The sequence below is a fragment of the Rana temporaria genome, chromosome 1, assembly GCF_905171775.1.
Source record: "Rana temporaria chromosome 1, aRanTem1.1, whole genome shotgun sequence".
Lineage (NCBI taxonomy): Eukaryota > Metazoa > Chordata > Amphibia > Anura > Ranidae > Rana > Rana temporaria.
The window spans coordinates 366,503,134-366,527,408 of record NC_053489.1 but is presented as its reverse complement, the minus strand read 5'-3'; the positions used below and the strand labels follow the sequence as shown (position 1 = coordinate 366,527,408).

The 24,275-nt window shown below is 45.9% G+C and overlaps 1 protein-coding gene across 3 annotated transcripts in view; it reads left to right on the top strand.

The window, feature by feature from the left end:
* The window catches only part of ATCAY (ATCAY kinesin light chain interacting caytaxin), a 100,055-nt gene that overhangs the window by 8,983 nt on the left and 66,797 nt on the right, over positions 1-24,275 (top strand). For all 3 annotated transcript variants that reach the window (XM_040322209.1, XM_040322213.1, XM_040322215.1), the window contains 5 exons: positions 637-701; positions 783-995; positions 5,872-6,057; positions 6,154-6,256; positions 13,091-13,222. In XM_040322209.1, the coding sequence (XP_040178143.1) occupies positions 659-701; positions 783-995; positions 5,872-6,057; positions 6,154-6,256; positions 13,091-13,222 (677 nt within the window). In that variant the 5' untranslated portion in view covers positions 637-658. The remainder of the gene's footprint in view (positions 1-636; positions 702-782; positions 996-5,871; positions 6,058-6,153; positions 6,257-13,090; positions 13,223-24,275) is intronic.

Here is a 24,275-nt window from a genome sequence, read left to right as displayed (position 1 = left end):
ACGGAGCATGCGCAGAACGTTCGGCGCGGGAGCGCGCCTTATTTAAATGGTACACGCCCCATTTGAATTAGGCGGGCTTGCGCCGGGCGGCTTTACGTTACACCGCCGTAAGTTTACACGCAAGTGCTTGGTGAATCAGGCACTTGCGCTGAAAACTTGCGGCGGTGTAACGTAAAGGCGATACGTTAGGCCGCCGTGATTCTTTATGAATCTGGCCCATAGTTTCTCACAAAGCCATAGCTAATAAATGAATGAGCCCATCCTTTACTACTGTAGCACCTAAAAAATCATTGGTTTACCAGATTGTCTCTTAAGAAAAAGTTATATATGGGAAAAGGAAGCATACCCAAATATTGCATAATGTGTAGTTCAACACTCACATTAAGTTTTGTCCCATCCTTAAAGTTACAACTATTTTACAAAGTATATGTAAACTTCTTGGCAACGTGTTTAGAATGTTCGTATGTAACAAAGGCACACAGAAAACTGTCACTGTTCCAGTTCTGTATTTTTTTTTTTTTGTACTCTAATTTTAGTTTTAAACAATTTCTGTAACTGTAAACATATATGCACTTGTACACTTATGTACAAGTTTAACAGAGTTAAAAAAAAAACAGAAATGTTCCTATTTACCAGGCCTCTTCCAGAGGATACTGGAATGGACTCCTTTGGCGGCACCATAGGGGAGGACATTAACTCTTGTAAGTATGAGTTAATATAAATGATTCCTCCCTGAAAAACTATTTGAATATTTTATATTAATTTATATATTTCTTGCTTAGCCACCTCGACTACAAGTGAGTCCCATCACAAGAGAAAAACACTTGTGGCTCCGGACATTAACATCTCCTTGGATCAAAGCGAAGGCTCTCTGCATTCTGATGACTTCCTAGATGCACCTGATGACTTGGACATCAATATAGATGATATAGAGACCCCAGATGAAACTGATTCTTTGGAGTATTTGGCTAATGGAAATGACTTGGAATGGGAAGGTAAATCCTGAACTATACATTATGATATATTGCATGCAATAGTACTTTCTTTTCCAAATATCTTTAGTAACTCGGGCAAATAACTTAACTTAACTTAACTATAAATAGTTAAGTGTGGTGGAAGTTATAGAGTACTTTCAAGGCTTAAAAACACTATCATAAGGCTGTTTTAAAGAAGCGTAAAGTGACGTATATGTTTAAAGTACATTTAAACCATAACTGAATAACTTTAGGGGACCTATTTATAGCAGAGAGACACGTTTATTCCACATTGTGTCTTCATTTTATTAGTAATTCAAAAACAGCAGACCACAGTGTGGAGCCTTTGGTGTTTCACAGTGTTCTTTGCATAATTCACTCTGATTCATGAAAATACCCAGTCAGGCAGTCAAGGAGATGTGACTGGACTCTCCATACTTCTTTTTTTTATTTGTAATAAATTTGACTTTTCTTGGTTTTAAATTCTGCCGCAAACAAACTGATAAACACTCTTGTAAACCAGAATGCTGTGTTTTCTATATGTGTGTGTTCACAAACAGTCCTGGCCTTACAAAGTAACATAGCATGTGTTGGAAATCAAGGTATTTAGTAGGGGTGCTGAAATGAATCGATGCATCGTGATTCGGGTGTCCCCGATGCAGGATCGATGCATGCGACCGGAAAAATCGATTTACGAGTGTGACATCATCCCGAGATCGCTTTGAGCGTACAGCTGTTAACCCCTTGGTGCCGAGCATATGCGGCCTCGGCTTTAGGTGGTTATACCGGGGTGATGCCCGCAGCTGCAGGCATCATCCTGGTACTGTTTTTAGAGCGGGCAGCCGGCTTTCCAGGGATAACCAATGTGCAAAAAAGCCTCTCGGTTGTTATACCAGAGGAATGAGAGAGGACATTCCCCCCTCCCGCCACCTTCCGCCCCTCTTACCGGGCCTCCTGTCCCACCGGGAGACCCGATCTGCCACTTCCCAGGGCTGGAGATAGACTGACACAAAGCCAGAAACGGCTTCTTTACAGTATCCTGTATGTAAACACGGAAGCAATGTCACAACTTCACTTCCGGGTTTACTTGGCTGCCAATGGCGCTGGTTTTAAAAAAAAATACAGTATTCAGAATCGCTGTTTTTGGCGATCTGAATACTTTGAAGTGCAAAGGAGGGATTTGGAGTCTTTTAGACCCCAGATCCCTCCATAAAATGCACCTGTCACCACCTATTACTGTCACAAGGGATGTTTATATTCCTTGTGACAGCAATAAAAGTGATCAAAATGTATTTTTTTTTAAAAACACAATGTAAAACAATGAAAATAATAGAAATAATTAATATATAATTTTTTAAAGCGCACCTGTCCCCGCGAGCTCACTCAGCAAAGAAAACGCATACACAAGTCACACCTGCATATGTGAGGTATCGTCACGATCGTCAGAGCGAGATAATTAATTCTAGCACTAGACCTCCTCTGTAACTCTAACCTGGTAACCGTTATTTTTTTTTAAAGCCTATGGAGATTTTTAGGTACCGTAATTTGTCGCTATTCCACGAGTGTGCACAAAAAGACACTGATCTGTCCCACAATCCAGCAACGTGGCCATCTGAATCCCCCATTCTCTCCCCCGCCTGTCCACGGCGCTGGCGATACTACTGTGGGCAGCTTCACAGCCGGGTGCGCATGTCTTACGGCCTAATACACCTTTTGTGGCGGTGTCCAAAACTTAATTCCTACTGGGCAGGGGTGGTACATTGGAGCAGGTGATCCTTCTCATAGACCCAAAGGCCTGTTTATTGGGTATGTTGGAAGAGTATCACTGGGAAGTGAATGCCAGGGAGGCTATCCTTGGAGCTTTGTTCCAGGCACGCAAACTGATCATGGTACATTGGAGGTGTCGGAGGTCCCCCCCACTGTGAGGAAGTGGGTCAAAAATATTGGTGAGCTGTTAAGAATGGAAAAGCTTTTATACGGTACCAACATAGGGTAAATGCACATAAATTTGAGAGGTTATGTGCACCGTGGTTGGGTGTTCCGGGACTTGCTCTGGTGGACTTGACCATGGATAGGCTACTTATGTTTAGTGCTGGCTAGTTTGGTGTATCTCTGCAGGGTATATTGACATATTACTCGAGAGGGGACGGTTTGTCTCTGTGTATGGTGCAAAACTTACTGTTGCTTGTATCCCGTGTTTAGGCAAGATAACTTGTTTACTGTATTATCAGGCTTTCTGGTTTGCCACTCAGTGGTGGGTGTGTTTCCACTGGGCTTTACACTGACATGTACTGTTGTCATTGCATGTTGATGTATCTTCAATAAAAATCTTTGTTGGATAAAAAAAACTAAGATAAGAAAGGCTTTGTCAACTACTTGGCTACTTCTTGTCTGCTGTGGCTGTATTGTGGTGCAACCAAGGCTTTGTCCTGTAGGACTTGCTTCCCCCAGCTACCTCTGCATGCAGCCCATCTATATCTCACCTTAGGCCTGCCTGCCTGTCATTTTCTTTTGGAGGTAATTGCATACTTTTATGGAAGCTGTGGCAATGTATGGTGCATTGGTGCAAACCAGTTTACTGCACATTAGTGTATGTGCAGCATACATACACTAAAAACTGCTAAAAACACCCACACACCCACAAGGGGGCCATAAGAGTTGTTGACAAAGCAAAAGTGTAGTCTTAAGAATGATTGATAAAGGACACCTTTTAGCACACAGTATGTAGGCAAAAGACACAACCATGCCATAGCCCTGGGTACAGATACCACAGATATATGCAAAAAACTATTGACTTATTTTGACTTCTATTGTCTATTTTGTTAACGGCTTTTCAAAATAACAAATGCAGTAATAGAGAAGTTGGATAACGTTTAGTGCAGCATAAAACATTTAGTAGCAAAAAAAAGTACATTTTATATACAGATGTACACATTGGACCATAAGGGATTTGGTATCCAAAGAGGGACACTCCATCCAAATGAGGGACAATTGGGAGCTATGAATTGGTTTTGTCCATAGCAATATGAACACAGGGGGACACAAAGATTTGAACTACTACACTCCAACCCACAGTAATAGCACAATATAGCACACAGTATAGCACAATATATTTCTCCACACTGAATACTCAGCTCTAACCCGCTCAAACCTACATACTAACAATTTGGCGGCTGTGAGCCCACCGTTTTTTTTAGTGGGGCTGGCACATACAAAATGATTAGCTATTCTAAGCCTGCTGACCTGAGGCCAGACTGTGCATCATGGATGTAAAACATTTGGTCCACTGAATTTCTGCATAAATACTCTGGTACTGTTACTAGGATTTGCTATATACCCACTGTAGGAGCGAATCTGTTATATATTTCACAGCATATTCCTAGCTTTAGAGTGGAATATTTTTCTACCTAGTTTTACCTAGCAATGCTAAATGGTGAAACAAAAGGCTTGTTTTGACAACATTTTGGTGAGGTAGAAATTGGTTATTTTGCTTTTAAATCAGCTTTGGGGAAATTAGCCATTGATCCTCCTAGTTCTGAAATTACTTTAAACATTTTCCAAGAGAAATTTTGGAGTTGCCATTGCTAAACTTTTTCTGAAAATGCTAGTAGCCTGGCTGTCATACTGACCCTCTTGCCGCGTACACACGATCATTTTTCGGCATGAAAAAAAAACGTTGTTTTTCAGCATGTCCAAAAAACAAAGTTTTTCCATCTTCATCATTAAAAACGACATTGCTCACTTTTGTAAACAAAAAAAAAAACGACATTGCCCACACACCATCGTTTTTAAAAAATTATGAAAAAAGCGCGGTGACAACACGTACGACGGCACTCTAAAGGGGAAGTTCTATTCGCCTTTGGGCTGCTTTAGCTGATTTTGTGTTAGTAAAAGACGATTCGCGCTTTTCTGTCTGTTACAGCATGATGAATGTGCTTACTCCATTATGAACGGTAGTTTTACCAGAACGAGCGCTCCCATCTCATAACTTGCTTCTGAGCATGCGCGGGTTTAAAACGTTGTTTTAGCCAACACACGATCATTTTTTACAACCCAAAAAACAATTTTTTTTAAAATGACGTTAAAAAATGCAGCATGTTCGAATTTTTTTTTGGTCGTTTTTCAGAAGCAGAAAAATGATGTGTAGCCCACACACGATCATTTTAAATGACGTTTTTAAAAACGTCGTTTTTTTTCATGCCGAAAAATGATCGTGTGTATGCGGCATCTGAGTCATTGATCCTAAAGTCTGAAGTAGTATGCAGATTGGGAAAGCCAGAATGAAATCAAAACATCTAATGCTTATTCTGGCAAGACAGCCATGCTACTAGCATTTTCAGAAAAAGATGACAGCAATGGCAGCCTCTCTCATTATGGGCTCCTTGAAATCATTCCTGCTGGATAAAGTATCTGGGGGAAAAGCTTAGCTCCTGAATGCAGGAGCATAAACACTGATATCTTTAGTTTCTTGAAGTAGACATTTGTTATCATTTTAATAAGCCAGATTTATTTTTAAAGTGACTAGAATGTGTTATGGCCATATTTTCTATATCTCTGTATTGTTATGATGATGACCCGAAAAACTTTGTTTAGTTCAGCATATGTGTCTGTCTACTTCGGAACTTGTTTTTCTTTAATAAAAATACATTGAAATATAAAGTGACTAGAAAATAATTATGAAATAATTATAAAGACTTGTAAAAATTTATGCAGAATAGTTAATCTTTTCATCAAGTTCACCATCATCAAGTTTTTTGTTTTTTTTATAGGCCATATAGGACTACCACTATTCTCTATTACTACTCCAACTAATAATAGTAATTATTTTTATTAGTATTGTATTTGTGATGTTCACTCAAAATGACTATATTTATAAAAAAATAAAAAATAAATTCAGATGACACGCCTGTTGCAAGTGGCAAGAAAATACCTGGGTACAGCGCAGACCTGTTTGATGATGAAGAAGTTGAAGGGGGGGAGGCTACAAATGGACGCTTGTGGAGAACAGTTATTATTGGAGAGCAAGAGCATCGTATTGACCTAAAAATTATAAAACCATATATGAAAGTGGTCACACATGGAGGTGAGTCTGTAACTGATAACACCAGTGTCTAATATTTGTACCATTTTTAACCTTTTGGCTGATTTTTTTTTTTTTTTTTTTTTTTTGTGTGTACAGGATACTATGGTGAGGGGCTAAATGCCATCATTGTATTTGCTGCTTGTTTTCTCCCAGACAGTGGCTGCCCTGATTACCATTATATCATGGAGAATCTATTTCTGTAAGTAAAGATTACATTTTTATCAAACTAAGACCTTCTTATAAGGAACTATATATTATACATATTTTTTACTTGTGCTTTTATATAGATTTTATCGTAGATTTGGTGATTGCATTAGTTTTTTTTCCCTAGGCTTTAATTTATTTACTTTGACCTGTTATTTTTCAACTTACTTTAACAGACCAAGCTGTCCAGCAAAGGTGTCAGTTAGAGGGCTGAAACAAACCATTTATCACTTACAGGGGTGCTTATAAGAGCCCTTCCACACTGTGCCACCCATAGCGTTGGCGGTAAAACGCTGCTATTTTTACCGCGGACGCTAGCTGCCGAGAAAGGGTTAAAACCGCCCGCAATGCGGTGCTGAAGCAGTGCATTACCGTCCTGTTAGTGCCACCGCTCCAGTGTGAAAAGGGCCAGATATTTAAGGGCATATTGCAGGCGCTAATTATTATTTTTTTTTTTTATCAAACAAAACGTGTTTATTAAGCACAAAAGGTATTTACACATACATGGTTCAGAGCAGAGCAAATGCAAAAGACCTGCACATTTAAGCATACATAAGAGCAACATAATATACAAAACAGTCTAAACAAACATTGGCAAACCACTCTCCACTGCAAAAAGCTGACCACCCCTCTTTTCCCCATACAGGTATTTGGAAATGTGAAAATAATAACAGATACTAGAACAATCGGTCATAAACCAGATCCAATGGGGCCAGTACGGGAACGTCCAGCCATGGGGCCCATAATCTATCAAATTTGCTTCTCTTACCCCTGTGTTGATAGACCAGTTTTTCTAAGCGAATGGTGTCACCCATTTGGGTAAGCCATTCCTGCAACGTAGGGGGCTCCGTGGATTTCCAGTGTCTCGGTATCAACTTTCGAGCCTGGAAGAGAACCCTCGCTACAGCTTGTTTATGGATGCCCTCCAGTGGGAGTGTGACTAGTATACCAAGCAAGCAATGTTTAGGTTGGAGTTTCGGACACCTCCAAAGGAGATGGATCAAATCTCCGTGGTCCCTACTGCATTTGGTACTATCGGCATCCGCCCTCACCCCCATACGAGCTAATCTAGCTGGCGTATAATGAACCCTCAGAAGAATAAATAGCTGCGACACACGCTGAGCCACATTCAGAGAGGACAGGGGAACAGCCTGCAAGGCCTCCTCCCACTGCTCCAACATCTCGTTCCCACCGCGACACCACCTTAAGAGGGGAGTCCCCGTGGAAAAGGTTGAGGAGCATTGTATAGCTGCAGGAGATAAAGTCCTTATAGGTGGTAACATCAAGCATGTAGTTGAAAATAGAGGTGGAATCCAGGGACCACTGGTCCCCCTCACCCTGGGCCCTAACCGCATGCCAAAGCTGCATGTAGTAGAAGTGCATTGTGTCAGGAAGTCGAAAGGCTTCCTTAAGCTCTGAAAAAGGCCTCAGCCTTCCCTCTCGGAAAATATGGGTCAGATGAGATATTCCAAATTGTAACCACTTGATACCATAGGGTAATTTTGCCAGTTCCGGGTAGTAATTGTTACCCCATATGGGGCTATATTTAGTGAATCCCTGCACCCCTTGCATTGTTCTTACCTTATTCCAAATTTTTTGCAGAAGTACATAGGTAGGGAATAACTAATTGGACTTACTAAAGTGTAGGGCCTCAAGACCATCCGCCACACCCGACCCTGTGGTAGATCGAAGCAGTGTGGTAGTGGAGTCCAACAAGTTCAGGTGCAACTCCCACTGGGGATGCACTGCCCTCGCTATGTGCTGTAACTGTGTGGCTAAGTAGTAAAGCCAAGGTTGGGCAGCGCCTGTCCTCCAGCTTCCTTTGGGCGCTGCAGCTGTTCTAGTTTTATTCTGGACGATTTTGACTGCCAGAGAAGCGACCAGAAAATCGAGTTTATAATGCAAAATTAATTAATGCGAGGGATGACCATCAGGGTGTTGTGGAGCAACTGTGGCATCACAATCATCCTAATAAGGTTTACGCGACCCGCAAGGGATATCTTAAGCCTGCTCCAAACTTTAACACTATCTCGGCAGCGGTTAAGCAAGGGGGTCAAATTAAGTCCAATATAATCCAGAGGTCTGGGGGTTACCTGTATACCCAAATATCTAAAGGAACCTGCAAGCGGGATGTCCTGCATGGTCAGCACCGAGGGATCGGGCGTCTCATCCAGCAACATCAGAGAAGACTTCGTCCAGTTTATGACTAGACCAGAGTATTCCCCAAACTCCCTTATCACCCTCATAGCCTCCCGAAGAGAAGCAGATGTATCACCAAGAAACAACAACGTATCGTCAGCGTACATCATTATTTTTCCATGTAGTTCCCCGTACTGGAAGCCCTTTATAGATGTACAGTATTAGAGCGGACCATTGCAGCCAGAGGCTCTATGGCCAGGGCAAACAACAGAGGAGACAGGGGGCAGCCCTGTCTTGTACCTCTGTATAGTTTAAATTTAGGTGACAACTGGCCCCCCTCCCTGATGTGCGCCACCGGCGAACAATATAACAGCTGAACCCATGAAATTAACCTATCCCCGAACCCAAATTTGCGCATAACCGCCCACAGATAATGCCTTTCGATGCTATCAAAAGCTTTGTGGCAGGCACTATTTTTAACGCTATAGCACCTGCAATACGCTCCAGTGTAAAAGGGGTCTTATGGTCAGCTTTATTCATTTATGTAAAACTTTTACTCCTGATTCCAACCTCTATATATCATTAATAAATGAATTGACTAGCATTGGCCCAAAGACAGAACCCTGGAGCACACTACTTACAACTTTAGACCAGTCAACGATAACTACTGTCTGGACCTATTAATGTAAACATTTTCCTATCCTTATGCATATGATTTCTTCAACTCCAACAGGTCTTATTTTATTGAATTAAACGTTTATGAGGTACAGTATATATGCCAAGATAATCTACATCCAGCGTACAATTTCTCACTTATTTCCTTTATAGAATAACAGGACAGGTTGGTCTCACAAGAGTAGTCTTTCATAAGACTTTCATAAGAATGGTCTTTCATACTTTTATAACAGACAAAATATCTGTATTGAGTCCCTTAAAATTCCCTCAAGACCTTATATACTATTGATGTCTGGTTGATTGATCTGTAGTTTCCTGGTATAGGTACAACATTTGCTCAACATCAGTGAGTTCCAGTTAGTAAGGTGTCTTTAAAAATTAGAAATGGTGGCTTGGTTATAACTGCACAATGTTCCCTGAGGCCGGGTTCACACTTGTCCGACAAACGCTCCGACATTGGGAGCTCATGTCGCATGACGTGTGAAAATCAATGTTTCACTATGAGAGCCGTCTTAACTGGTCCGACACAAGTCGGTCCGGCTTTGAAAATGCTCCCTGTACTACTTTTGTCCGACATTGATCCTACTTCAGCCCATTGAATATCATTGAAGTCGGACCAAAGTAGGAGCCTTGTCCTTACCATCCGACTTGTGGCATTCGACATTGTGATTACAGCAGCAGTAAAAAGAATTTATCTCACACTGGGATTGTTTTGATTGGTCAAAGAACAAGTCAGACTATCACAAATCGGAGCACAGTAGTATCCTATTCATGAAAGTCGGATGGATGTAGGACCAATGTAGGATCGATGTAGGATGTAGGATGGATGTCGGACCAATGTAGGACTGATGTCGCAGAGCAAAGTAGGATGAAAGTCGGATGACTGTCTTCTTGTATCAGTGTGAACCCAGCCTGATGCTGGGTTCACACTACTACACTACTTTCATCCTACTTTGCTCTGCTACATTGGTCCTACATTTATCCTACATTGGTCCTACATCCATCCTACTTTCATGAACAGGATACTACTTTGGTCCGACTTCAATGATATTCAATGGGCCTGAAGTAGGATCAATGTAGGACCAAAAGTAGTACAGGGAGCATTTTCAAAGTCGGACCGACTTGTGTAGGACGCTACAAGACGCTCTCATAGGGAAACATTGAACACAGAGCAAAGTAGGTTGAAAGTAGTGTAGTAGTGTGAACCCAGCCTAAGGCTGGGTTCACACTTGTCCGACAAACGCTCCTACATTGGGAGCTCATGTAGCATGACGTGTGAAAATCAATGTTTCCCTATGAGAGCTGTCTAAACTGATCCTACACAAGTCGGTCTGAATTTGAAAATGCTCCCTGTACTACTTTGGTCCTACATTGATCCTACTTCAGCCCATTGAATATCATTGAAGTCGGACCAAAGTAGGAGCCTTGTCCTAACTATCCGACTTTTGACATCTGACATGTGATTACAGCAGCAGTAAAAGGAATTTATCTCACTCTGGGATTGTTTTGATTGGTCAAAGAACAAGTCAGACTATCACAAAGTCGGATCAAAGTAGTATCCTGTTCATGAAAGTAGGATGGATGTAGGACCAATGTAGGATCAATGTAGGACCAATGTAGGACCGATGTAGCAGCGCAAAGTAGGATGAAAGACGTGTAGTATAGTGTGAACCCAGCCTCAGGCTGGGTTCACACTACTACACTACTTTCATCCTACTTTGCTCTGCTACATTGGTCCTACATTTATCCTACATTGGTCCTACATCCATCCTACTTTCATGAACAGGATACTACTTTGGTCCGACTTCAATGATATTCAATGGGCCTGAAGTAGGATCAATGTAGGACCAAAAGTAGTACAGGGAGCATTTTCAAATTTGGACCGACTTGTGTAGGACACTACAAGACGCTCTCATAGGGAAACATTGAACACAGAGCAAAGTAGGATGAAAGTAGTGTAGTAGTGTGAACCCAGCCTCAGGCTGGGTTCACACTTGTCCGACAAACGCTCCTACATTGGGAGCTCATGTAGCATGACGTGTGAAAATCAATGTTTCCCTATGAGAGCTGTCTTAACTGGTCCTACACAAGTCGGTCCGACTTTGAAAATGCTCCCTGTACTACTTTGGTCCTACATTGATCCTACTTCAGCCCATTGAATATCATTGAAGTCGGACCAAAGTAGCAAGTGTAAGGCTGGGTTCACACTACTACACTACTTTCATCCTACTTTGCTCTGCTACATTGGTCCTACATTTATCCTACATTGGTCCTACATCCATCCTACTTTCATGAACAGGATACTACTTTGGTCCGACTTCAATGATATTCAATGGGCCTGAAGTAGGATCAATGTAGGACCAAAAGTAGTACAGGGAGAATTTTCAAAGTCGGACCGACTTGTGTAGGACGCTACAAGACGCTCTCATAGGGAAACATTGAACACAGAGCAAAGTAGGATGAAAGTAGTGTAGTAGTGTGAACCCAGCCTCATGGGGTGATACTGCGCTGGTCTATAAAGGTGTGGAATTGATATTGATGTAAAATGTTGAATCAATGCCACAAAGTATTGAGATCAGAATATATAATGAGTGCTGCTGCAGCAAAAAATGTCAGATAAAACATCAACAGAATATAAATAAAAATTAAGCTGCGCTGCGCGAACAGTGGATCAAATATGGTGATCAATATGCCAACATAAGTTATATTACATACAATGCTGATAAGTGCATGACATCCATACAAATAGTGATGATCAAAAGTTCATGAGAAAGAAAACATGAGTAGAGTGACATGTGCATGCATGAACCTCAGTGCAAAAACACATGTAATGAATCCCCCAAAAAAGTTCATAAGATGTTCAATCTCTGTGCAAATTCAAATGCATTTGAAAAAAAAAAATGTATTTTTCTAATTTTACTTCACCAGACTATTGTGTTCTGATCCATCACATATAATTCAGATTAAAAAAACATTGAACTAAAGGCTGTAATGTAACAAAATAGGTAAAAAGCCATGGGGTGAATACTTTTGCAAGGTACTGTAGGTCCTGAGTAATGGGGAACTGGGCGGTGAGAGAGGCCAGAGGCATTGGGGCAAAAGAGATGCAGCAGAGACTGCAAGTGCAGTGAGGTTGCGGCAGAGTCTGAAGAAACTGCAAATGCAGGGTTGCTAGGCCCAAATCCAGCAAAAGTCTTTTGAAGCTCAGGGAACAAAATGGACTCCATGCTCGATTGGTGGCAGCGCACCCTAAATGAGTTTGAAGGGTTAGTCCACCTTTCCAAAAACTGCCTATGCATGTAAGGGGCACCTGTAAATAAAAACAAACTGTGCCGCTTTGACCAAAGTTAAATAATGGCCATGCTATAGGTATAGGCCAGTCATGTACCTTTCCAAGCCTGACTGAAAAATACCCAGAGATGGCATCATCCCATTCTGCCTTGTTGCTAAATTGTTGCTTAGACACTATATCAAACCACTTTGCATGCGCTCTCTCTGCAATGGAGGAAATAGTGGCACACATGTGTGGGGGTCTGGTAGCTCTCTCCAGTGATGGTGGGGTGGGGGGGGGTGCATTAATAGCTGGGATTGTCTTAGCTACAAAGCAGGACGGGATGATGTAATCTCTGGGAGTTTTTTTTATTTAAGCTTCGGGAGGTATGTAAATGATCTACATTGGTAATAAGTGACCAATGTTAGTCAGAGTTGCACAGTTTGTTTTTATGTACAGGCACCCCCTTCACCTGCATTGGCAGTTTTTGGTAAAGAGCTAACTTTTTAAATGTAGCCTTCATTCATGGGATATTACCAGGATACACTAGGTAAAACCCCGAAGTGCTTGTGACTGTGGGAAATGGAAGAGGCACTGGATAGGTACTCTGACATTGGGCATAAGTTATGTCAAAGGGTGCCAAAATTCTGCATTTATCCTTTTACATTACAAACATGCAGTGGCAATAAAGTCAAAACTCCTTTGTTCATATTTTATCTAATTACATTTATTTGTTTTTGGCAGTTATGTTATTAGCAGTCTGGAGTTGCTGGTGGCAGAGGATTACATGATTATTTACTTAAATGGTGCCACACCTCGAAGAAGAATGCCTGGGTTAGGATGGCTGAAGAGATGCTACCAGATGATTGACAGGAGGTGAGTTTAGTTTGTGATTGAATGCTACGCATAAATATTTTGGAGACATGCTTAGAGGGAACATAGATGATTTGTACATAACAGTTGTCCTTATTTACTACTGTCAAGAGTAAAAAAAAAAAAAGGTTAAAATGGTTCTAAAGGCTAAGGGCCAGATTCAGAGAGATCAGCCCATCTTTAGATAGGCGTAGCGCATCTCATATGCGCTACGCCAACGTAACATTGAGAGGCAAGCTGAGTATTCACAAAGCACTTGCTCCCATATTTACGCCAGCGTAACGTAAATGGGCCGGCGCAAGCCCGCCTAATTCAAAGTAGCAAGGCAGTGGGCGTGTTGTATTATAATGAAGCGTGACCCCATGTAAATGCATGGCCGAACGAACGGCGCATGCGCGCGCATGCTCAGAATCACGTCGCAAATACTCCCTAACATACGACGGCTCAATGCGGATGACGTGAACGTAACTTACGCCCAGCCCCATTCACGTACGACTTACGTAAACAACGTAAAATCCGACGGCAGTTCCGACGTCCATACCCTAAACGACTTAGACCAGCTTTTTGGTGGTTTAACTTTACGCCGGAAAAACGCCTTACGTAAACGACGTAGATTACAGCGACGGGCGCAAGTACGTTCGTGAATCGGCATATCTTGCTCATTTACATATTCGACGCGTAAATCAACGGAAGCGCCCCTAGCGGCCAGTGTAAATATGCACCCAAGATACGACGGCGTAGGAGACTTACGTCGGTCGTATCTTGGCAAAATTCAGGCGTATCTGATTTCCTGAATAAGCATATAGATACGACGGCGCACATTTGGACTTACAACGGCGTATCTGGAGATACGTCGTCATAAGTCCTTTCTGAATCCGGCCCAATAGGTTTTTCTTTTACCTTAATGCATCCTCTATTCAGCAGGGACTGGCTGATATTTGAACCATCTATGGGCAGGCTGATTGTACCCAATTCGATGCATTGATTGACCTGGGTACAGCCAGCATGTCGGATTTTTACATGCAATTTTTGCAAGTGGCTATAGCCTCTAGCAATAATCACTGGGCCAGATTCATGAACAATGGTGCAGATTTGCACCGGCGTGGTGCATCATTTTTAGACTACACTGGTCCAGCGCGGAGAGGCAGTTAGGTGATTCAAGAAACTTTTTTTGTCTACGATGCCCCAGCGGGGCGGATTTTAGAAGGCGTAAGGCGGGGTAAGGCCAACTGGGAGTCACCCTATGCTAATGAAGTGCCGACCGTGGCGCAGGGGTCACGCCGGGGCGCATCTTAGACCGCACATGCTCAGTGACATCCAGGGGTAAATGCCCCAATCTGCACATGCTCAGAACTGCGCCCTGGCGTGATCCCTGAGCTACGCCGGCCCACTACCAATGCCCAGTCCATAAATCAGCCCAGACTTTCGCCCTGCAGGTGCAAATGTACTTAAGCTTTTTTTTTCCCAAGCTAGGTCGTTTGCATTGTGGTGGGGCAGTTATGGCTGGTGAGGTCATCCTGCAGGATGCTGGTTAATTCCAGGATGACTTCACGGCTGAATCTGTAGGTGCGATACACCTCCACTTCCCCCATGTCAAAGACGTTAATGCGCGGGCGGAAGATCCTCTCCCGTGCCCTCCTACGTGCCCTTCGACGCAATAGTGCAAGGACCACGGCTGCCCCTGGCATGTTGGCACACAGATGTGTTGTCCAGCAAGTGTTGTTGCTCAGTTCGTTTGTAACGCTGCTGCTTTAGCTGCTCTCCAGCTGACCTCTGCAAGTTTGGTGCAAAGTTACCCCTGCTTTTATGAGGTGTAACTTGGCGCCGGAAATTTCAGCTCCGCTCACCGGGAGTAGCCTGCGCCGGTCAAGCTTAAGTTGATGAATCGGCCCAACAACCTCATTTGCATATTTAAAACACAAAAACCATGGCCGCGCCAGATCCGACCAGCGTAAATCTGCGCCAACGCCGCGCCGGCGTGGAAAGGTTACACCGAGGCGATGAAGTCTATTTGGAGGCGTAATCTGGTTCTCTGGGTACGGTGCAGGGATCCGCCGGTGCAAATCTGCACTTACGCCGCGCATCTACCAAAAAAACGGTGTAAGTGCTTCATGAATCTGACCCATTGTGTTTTCCCAGCAGGGAGAACATGGTACCAGAACCATGGTAAATATCAAAAGAATTTATCAAGAACATGATCCTAAAAATAAAACCTTGAAACAGAAAGAATTTATAATTATGCAAAAAAAAAAATGAATGCATACAGTGGCCGGGATTCAGAGAGATTGTCTTATCTTTAGTGCGGCGTAGCGCATCTGATATGCGCTAAGTCGACGTAACTTAGAGTGGCTTGTACTGTATTCAGAAAGGACTTGGTCCCTTTCTTGCGCCGGCGTAACGTAAAATGGCCGGCGTAAGCCCGCCTAATTCAAAGTAGCAAGGCCGTGGGCGTGTTGTATTTAAATTAACCGTGACCCCATGTAAATGCATGGCCGATCGAACGGCGCATGCGCGCGCATGCTCATAATCACGTCGTAAATACTCCCTAAGATACGTCGGCGCAATGCTTTAGACGTGAACGTAACTTAAGCCCAGCCCATTCACGTACGACTTACGCAAACGACGTAAAATACGTCGTAAAAGACGCTGTTCCGACGTTTATACCTTAACAATGACTTTCCCCTGCTTTATGAGGGGTAAACTTACGCTGGACATTAGCCTTACGTAAACGGCGTAGCTTAATTCGACTTGCGCAAGTACGTTCGTGAATCGGCGTATCTAGGTCATTTGCATATTCGACGCGTAAATCTATGGAAGCGCCCCTTGCGGCCAGCATAAATATGCACCCAAGATACGACGGCGTAAGAGACTTACGTCGGTCGTATCTTGGCCAAATTCAGGCGTAACTGCCTTTCTGAATAAGCGCATAGATACGACGGTGCTCATTTGGACTTACGACGGCGTATCTGGAGATACGCCGTCGTAAGTCCTTTCTGAATCCCGGCCAGTATGTATATCATTTGAAATGAATAGGTACAGTTGTGCTCATAAGTTTACATATGAAGGAGCTGCTGGTCTGGATTTGGGCCTGCCGTTACCTTACTGTTCCATGCACTCGTCTCAGGGATTCTCCTTGAAGAAGTGGTCAAAGGAAGAAATGTCTGGACCAAACACCAAGGCCTAGATTCACGTAGGGCGGCTTTACGTTGTGCGGGCGTAGCGTATCTTATTTACGCTACGCCGCCGCAACTTAGAGAGGCAAGTGCTGTATTCACAAAGCACTTGCATCCTAAATTACGGCGGCGTAGCGTAAATCGGCCGGCGTAAGCGCGCGTAATTCAAAGTAGGCAGGTCATGGGCGTGTTGTATTTAAATTAAGCGTGACCCCATGTAGATGCATGGGCAAACGAACGGCGCATGCTCAGTATCACGTTGTATTTACGCCCAAAGATACGCCGGCTCAATGCCTGTGATGTGAACGTAACCTACGCACAGCCCCATTCACGTACGACTTACGTAAACGACGTAAAAAGATACACTTGTTCCGACGTCCATACCTTGCATGGGCTATGCCACCTAGAGACCTGCTTTATATTTACGCCGGCGTATGTCTTACGTAAACGGCGTAACTAATTGCGACGGGCGTACGTACGGCGTATCTTGCTCATTTACAAATTCAACGCGAAAAACAACGGAAGCGCCACCTAGCGGCCAGCGTAAATATGCACCCCAAGATACGACGGCGTAGGAGACTTACGCCGCTCGTATCTTGGCCAAATCTATGCGTAACTGATTCTATGAATCAGGCGCCATAGATACAACGGCGGCCATTCGGACTTACGACGGCGTATCTGGAGATACGCCGTCGTAAGTCTTTGAGAATCTGGGCCCAAGTCTCTTTATCTCCCCCTGCAGAGAGGGTTTTTATTAAAGACAACTTCAGAAAAGAGGGATGGAGGTTTAGGGGAGATTCAGGCATCTGACTTGCAAACCACAGATATTCTTTTCAGGTCCAGAGGAACAGCCGTTTCCACACTGGACTCAGCAACCACCGGATAGGTTCACTCTCACTGGTCTAGAAGCCAGTGCGAAGCTTGATCAAATTATAGTCTCTGCCACAGACTAGGTGAATTGTAGAACTTGTTCGATAGTCTCTGCCACAGACTAGGTGAAGGTATCTCAGCACTGTGAGATAAACTTTGAGATCCGGATGTATCCTTGAATTGAGTCCTCAATTGCTTGGTCCCTTCCAGCAGGTAAGGCGACACAGGATCATCCCTGGATCAGTAGGCCCCAGTAGCTCCTGGGCCTACATCTCAGCTGCGAGGCCTCAGGCCAACGTGGCCCCGAGGCAGTAACTGCCAACACACCCCTGAGTCCAGGAGGGCCCTCAGGGTGGGTTTGGAAGACGAACCCCACAAAATGGTGTCTGTTCCTTAAGTACCCCCTCCCAGAATGCACAGTTGGTTGACCACGCCCTTTGGGCTGCTTCTGGGAAAGAGGCACCCAATGCATCCAGCCCCTTGCCTTTCCAACTCTGACCAGCGGTGACAGCGACACCCACCGTCAGAGGGAAAATCATGCAACCAGCGGGACTGGAACAGAGCGATGAATTTGAACAAATGTCTCTGGGCCAAACTACTGCCCAGGCAACTATAATTTCAACATATAGCGCCCACTCATTGGGAGCAGGGCGCTACACATACCCTGGCAGAATTCATGATTTCTTGCCTATTTTTCAGAGAATATGAACGATAACACAAAAACGTTTCTTTCACTCATGGTTAGTGTTTGGCTGGAGCTATTTATTATGAATCAACTGTGTTTACTCTTTTTAAATCATAATGGCAACAGAAACTACCCAAATGACCCTGATCAAAAGTTTACATACGCCCGTTCTTAATACCGTTTAATACCCCCTTTAACATCAATGACAGCTGAAAGTCTTTTGGTCTCTTGGTATTTGTGGATGAAGCCCTTTATCTTCTCAGATGGTAAAGCTGTCCATTCCTCTTGGCAAAAAGCCTTCAGTTTCTATAAATTCTTGGGCTGTCTTGCATGAACTGCATGTTTGAGATCTCCCCAGAGTGGCTCAATGATATTGAGGTCAGAAGACTGAGATGGCCACTCCAGAACCTTCACTTTATTCTGCTGTAGCTAATGACAGGTTGACTTGGTCTTGTGTTTTGGATCATTGTCATATTGGAATGTCCAAGTACGTCACATGAGCAGCTTCCTGGCTGATGAATGCAAATGTTCCTCCAGTATTTTTTAAAAACCTAGGCCCGGATTCACAGACAGCAGGTGCACATTACGCTGCAGTGAATCCCCCTGTGCTCTACGTCGACGCAGCGCAGAGAGGCAAGCACTGCATTCAGCAAGCTATTGCTCCCAACGCTGCGTCGGCGTGGCGTAGATTTCGAAGGCGCAGGCCGGCGTAGGTGGAAGTGGGTGTGACCCCATGCAAATGATGGTCCGAGCGTGGTGCAGTGTTTTACGCCCGGCGTATCATGAACGGTGCATGCGCCATGACGTGGACGCATGTTCAGCACCCCTCTGCGCATGCTCACAACTACGCCGGCGTAACCCCCTAAGATACGCCGGCCCACCGCGTATGCCGAGAGCATAAGTACGCCCAGCCATACGCCCATCCAGCGCAAAAGTACACCAGCTTGTCTTACCTGGAGCAGAGTACTTTTGCGGGCTGAGCCATGTCAGATACTGAGGTGGACAGGGAGAGGAGAAAGAAAAATTTCTCAGCGGAAGAGAGGGCGATCCTGACCTCAGCAAGATCCCAGTATGATGCCTACCTCCATGGCGCACAGAGCGCCAGGACCAGCAGTGCCAGGAAGCAGGAGATCTTCCAGAAGATCACCCTGGAGATCAATGCCCTTGGGCATGAAACCAGGACCTGCAAAGACATACAAAAGAAGATCAATGACATGAGACGGCAGGTCAGGGAGAAGCTAGCCAAGGTGAGAAGGCACCTCAGGAGCACGGGAGGCAGACCAGCTTCTTCTCTGAAGTTGACACCTGAGGGAGGAGGTGATAGCCAGCTGTCTGGAGCAGGAGCAGGTGGAGGGCCTGGAGAGCTTTGACTCCAGTGACCAGGACCAGGACCAGGACCAGGGTAAGTGTGTTTTATCCCCCATCCGGTGTGGAGCATGTGAGGGGGTGGAAGGGAACATGTGACAAGTGTGTGGGTCCACCAACATGTGAATGCTTTGTGTCATCCACAGATGTACTGGAGGGAGCTGGGCCATCGTCTGCCTGTGTCCGACCCATGCCATCCCCGGAACATCAGCCTCAGCCTGACCCCCTGGGAAGCCAGGAAAGATCGGTGGAGGGGAGTGCCCACACCTCTGCTCTAGAGGTAGTTCTTGAGGAGCAGGTGGATCTCCATGTGGAGGAATGCCTCTACCTTGAGGAGGCTTCCATCTTCCCCGGACCCTCTGACACCTTCACGCCCATCAGGGGAACCCCCTCAAGGGCTACCCCATCCAAGGGAACGCCCTCAAGGGCTACTTCATCCAGGGGAACGCCCTCAAGGGCTACCCCGTCCAGATGGACACAACTGGCTACTTCCCCTAGGAAGGCTCTGGCCAAGACTAGGGGTGTAGCCGGATCCCTCCAAGAAGGGCTTGAGAGGGAGCAGGCACGGCAGATGCGCCACATGGCAGATATTGCCTGCGACCTGCACAGAGTGGCTGACAGCCTCAGGGGCGTATCTAGGGTATGGCAGCCATGGCAAGTGCCATGGGCGCCATATGAAGGGGGCGCTGGTAAGTGGCTGGGCAGCAATGCACTTGCCAGGGTCTGATGGTCTCTTCTTCCCTCCAGGCTCCCGAGCATAAGCTGGATCTCCTTTTCAGCACCTTTGCTAATGGACAATGGCAGCGCTGCAAGTGGGACTATTTCTCATTTCTTACTCCTGTAAGTGAAGTCACTGGTCGCGGAGTAAGCAGGCATCTGCATTTACCGATGTTACCTCTATAGTTCCGGCTACAGCAGCCCTGACAGCTGAATATCACTTCTCTGCCTACTGTCAGGGATGCTATAGCCAGGACTATAGCGGTGGCATCGGGACGGTGTATTTCTCGACAGGACCTGACTGTGGACTCAGTCAGGAGGTGTCTCCTCACAGGCCTTCTGACTCGAGGTCCTATCAGTACAAAAGCAGAGCCCAGCCACCTGCCCAGCAGGAGGGACGGCTGTACTGCCAGTGCCTTATGCTGAAACTGATCCTCTTGATTAAGATGCAGGCACATTCTTTCCCCTCTCCCTGCAGGCCATGGCTCCTTTGTAGTCTAAAATATATTTTTTGGGGCCCCATGAGATCAAACACAGGGGACCAGGAGGCTGTAAAATGGAGGGATTATTTTTTCTAATTCGGCTTGCTTGTTTGTAGTTAATGGCAATAAAAGCTCTCCCATTGCATCTGGTCGATTGGCAGCGCAAAGAAGGAGGAGGAACATCAGTTCCTTCCTCTCCTCTGACAACTGAGGCCATAAGTTATGAAGATTTCATCACTTCCAGTATCGGTTCTGCATTTACCTGGCTGGTACCAGCTAAGAAAGCAGCCAATAAGCCTTGGAGGGCAGAGGAGGGATCTATAGACCTAATAAAACCCAGATTTCTCCATAAAGAGGATATGTCACTACCCAAGGTATCACAAGGGATGACAAATATCACTTGAAGACAGCTGAATTATTTTTTGAGGTTAGGGCAGGGTCAGGGATGGACCCAGGGGTGAGGTCATGGGCCCCATCAGGTAGGCTGTAGGGGGCCCCACAATATCTAACAGCGGCCCTGGTCTCTGGTAAGGGGGTAGTGGGGGCACAGACTCTGGCAGTGGCTGGGTTTGTGCAGCACTGCAGCAGGCAGGGAGAGAGGGTGTCCTCTTGTATATCAGTGCAGTCATCCTTCTCAGTCACACTGGGGAGCAGCAGAGAAATAAGAGCACAGCCTACTATGCTGGAATTTGTAGTCCCATGGAGGTGGGGAAATGCTCACACATACTGTGGAGAGAGGGCTGGTCATATAAAGTAAAAGGCTCTATGCTGTTACAGGGCTGCCATGGCTAACCTGACCCCTGTCTAAAAATACTTATTGTCTGGCACACTGCTTTTAGGGGGAACTCTGCAGACACTGGGGTAAAGGGAAACGCTGATGTAAGTGGGATCTCTGGACTCTGTGATAACCAGATACCCCCTCACATCAGAGCCCCCCCTACATCCCAGTCCGCAGAGATCCCCTTTGTGTTAGAGTTCCCCCTCTTACAGTGTATATAAAGATGACGCAAGATTCCACAGCATTCTTTAGATCAGATTTCCCAGTGTGAAGGGGAACTCTGTGGATTCCGATGTAAGGGGGGCTCTCTGGGAACTCTAAGGGGGGAACTGTGATATAAAATGTAACGCTATTGACTCTGGTGTAAGGGGTAATTAAAGCGCTTGACTTGTAGTTTTGGTAGCTGTTTTCTTTTGTTAAGGTTATCTGAAAGATGGGTTTCAAATGTTTTGACAGGGGCGCAGTTTCAGTGCTTGCCATAGGCACCATTTTCACTAGAGACGCCTCTGGACAGCCTGGCCACCTTTGTTGGGTCCTCGGATATGCAGCAGTGCCTCACACAACAGGCTGCACATACCAAGGCCATATCAGACTGCCTGCAGGATGTCAATGCAAACTGCGCAGCCATGGCCACAAGCCTCTGCGACCAAAGCCAGACCCTGGATGCCATGCATCACCACATGTTAGCAGGGGGTCCTTTGTCATCAGTGGACCAGGGATCTGGGGACGTGCAGGCCGCCCAGGACCGGCACACCGCAGCTATTGTGGAGCTGCAGGCCACAGCATCAGGGATCCTGGCAGAGGTGAAGAGTCTGGGGGAGGTTGTGCAGGCCAACACTGCCGCCATCCAGACAGAGGGTCGGCAGAACAGGCGCTTACAGCGCCAGACCAACGACGCCAGCTGCGGATGCAGGCAGATACCAACAGCGTGCTGACATGCATTGTGGTTGCCTTAGAGGGGATGCAGGCAACATCTGCCATCAGATCCAGGAGCGACAGATCAGGGGATGAACCTCCTCATGATGCCCCCCCCCCCCACGAGTCGTCGCCCAGACAATTGAGGAGCCATACCCTTGGCACGAGGCCTGGCCCACGAGGGGGCAAATGACTGTCCTCTAAACGTTTGCAGTTCAGAGTATGAGCTTTATATATATATTTTTGGACGTGCACAGATGTATGTGCCGTCCTACTGTAAGGGCATGATCCCTATATATTTTTTTTGGTCACTGCACACGGTGAGGCCGCCGAGGATCTCCGCGAGCCTAGTTTCCCCGTTGACTAACAAGGAAACAGAGAACATGTTCTCTATTTGGCTCGACGAGATCCTTGTCGGTTTCCTCGGCCGAAAGTGTGCACACGGCCAGGTTTCTCAGCAGAATACGGCTCCGATCGAGAAACTCTGTCGTGTGTACGGGGCCTGAGTGTGTGTATGTGTGTGTGACATTCCTGCCAGCAAGGCGTGTCACCTTGGCTCGTCAGGGAGAAGTTATCCCTACGACCGTGTGAATGTGGTATGAATGGACAGCAACATCATTGGGGCCTTGGCGTGGCATTGCTGCTCCCAAGTCCCGTTCGGTGGACTTGGGCTAAACCAATGTGAGGTGGATGTGGTGTGTGAGCTAGGGACCACAGTGGTGTGCATGCGTGCATTGTCCATGTGCCATGATGAATGTGTGTGTTTAACTTGCAAAGATGCGTTCCACGAGGCAACTCCTGACTGCTGTTCCTTCAGCAGATGGGATAGCCTCGGGGCAGGGGGGGCTGTGTGGTTCGGGGGTCAGGTCATCACATATGTCAATCTCCAGGCCCTTTCTCATGGCGTAGTTGTGCAGCACGCAACATGCACCGATGATCTGGCACACAAAGTTTGGGGAATACAACAGGGTCCCCCCGGACTTATCCAGGCATCGGAAACGGGACTTCAGGATGCCAAATGTGCGCTCCACCACTGCACGGGTGCGTATGTGTGCAGCATTGTATCTTCTCTCGCCTCTGGTTTGGGGATTCCGGTATGGAGTCAGGAGATGGGGCCCAAGTGCATATGCCAAGTCACCTGGAAGGGTAAAGACAGGAGGATGTTAGCCGTGCATGTGCCCCTCGTGATGTCTGCATCATGGGGTCGGACAGTCATGCCTGACACCCATGTCACTCACCAACCAGCCAGCTGTCCCTGTACACGTTCTGTTCGAATTCCGTTGGGATGTTGCTTTGACGGTATATGTAGCTGTCGTGGCTGGCCCCTGGGTGTTTGGCACGCCATATGAGGCATTGGGCATTGGCTATCATCTGTACGTTGATAGAATGCCACTGCTTACGATTGCGGTATATGTGCTCTGTGGCACGGGGGGCCGTAGTGCCACATGTGTGCAATCAATGGCCCCCACGGTGCGTGAGAATCCGGCAATGCTGTAGAAATCCTGCATTGCCTTCTGCTGCAGGTGCTCATGGGTTGGTTTGATGATGTGGTGGGACATGCGTGTGAGGATTGCGGGGACAACCTGGTGCACGCATCTGCTCATGGTGGATTGTGACATCCCAGACACGACTCCACTTGTACATTAGAAAGATCCACTGGCGAGGAAATGGAGTGTTGCCAGTACCTTGACTAGTGGCTGCACTGCATGTGAGCGTTCTGTCTGGCTGGTGATTTCATCATGCAGCGCTGTGGCTAATTCCAGGATGGCATCAGGGCTGAATCTAAAGATGCGATACACCTCCGATTCCCCCATGCCAAAGACATTCATGCGCGTTTGGTATATCCTCTCCTGTGCCCTCCTCCGTGCCTGTGGACGCAGTAGTGCTATGACCATGGCTTCCCCTGGCATGTTGGCATACAGATGTGTTGTCCTGCAAGTATGGTTGCTCAGCTCGTCCGTAACGGTACTGCTGCAGCTGCTCTCCAGCTGACCTGTGCACGTCTGTTGCTGAGTTACACCTCCTTTATGGGGAATAACTTCGCGCCGGACGCGCCGGAAGCATGTGCCGG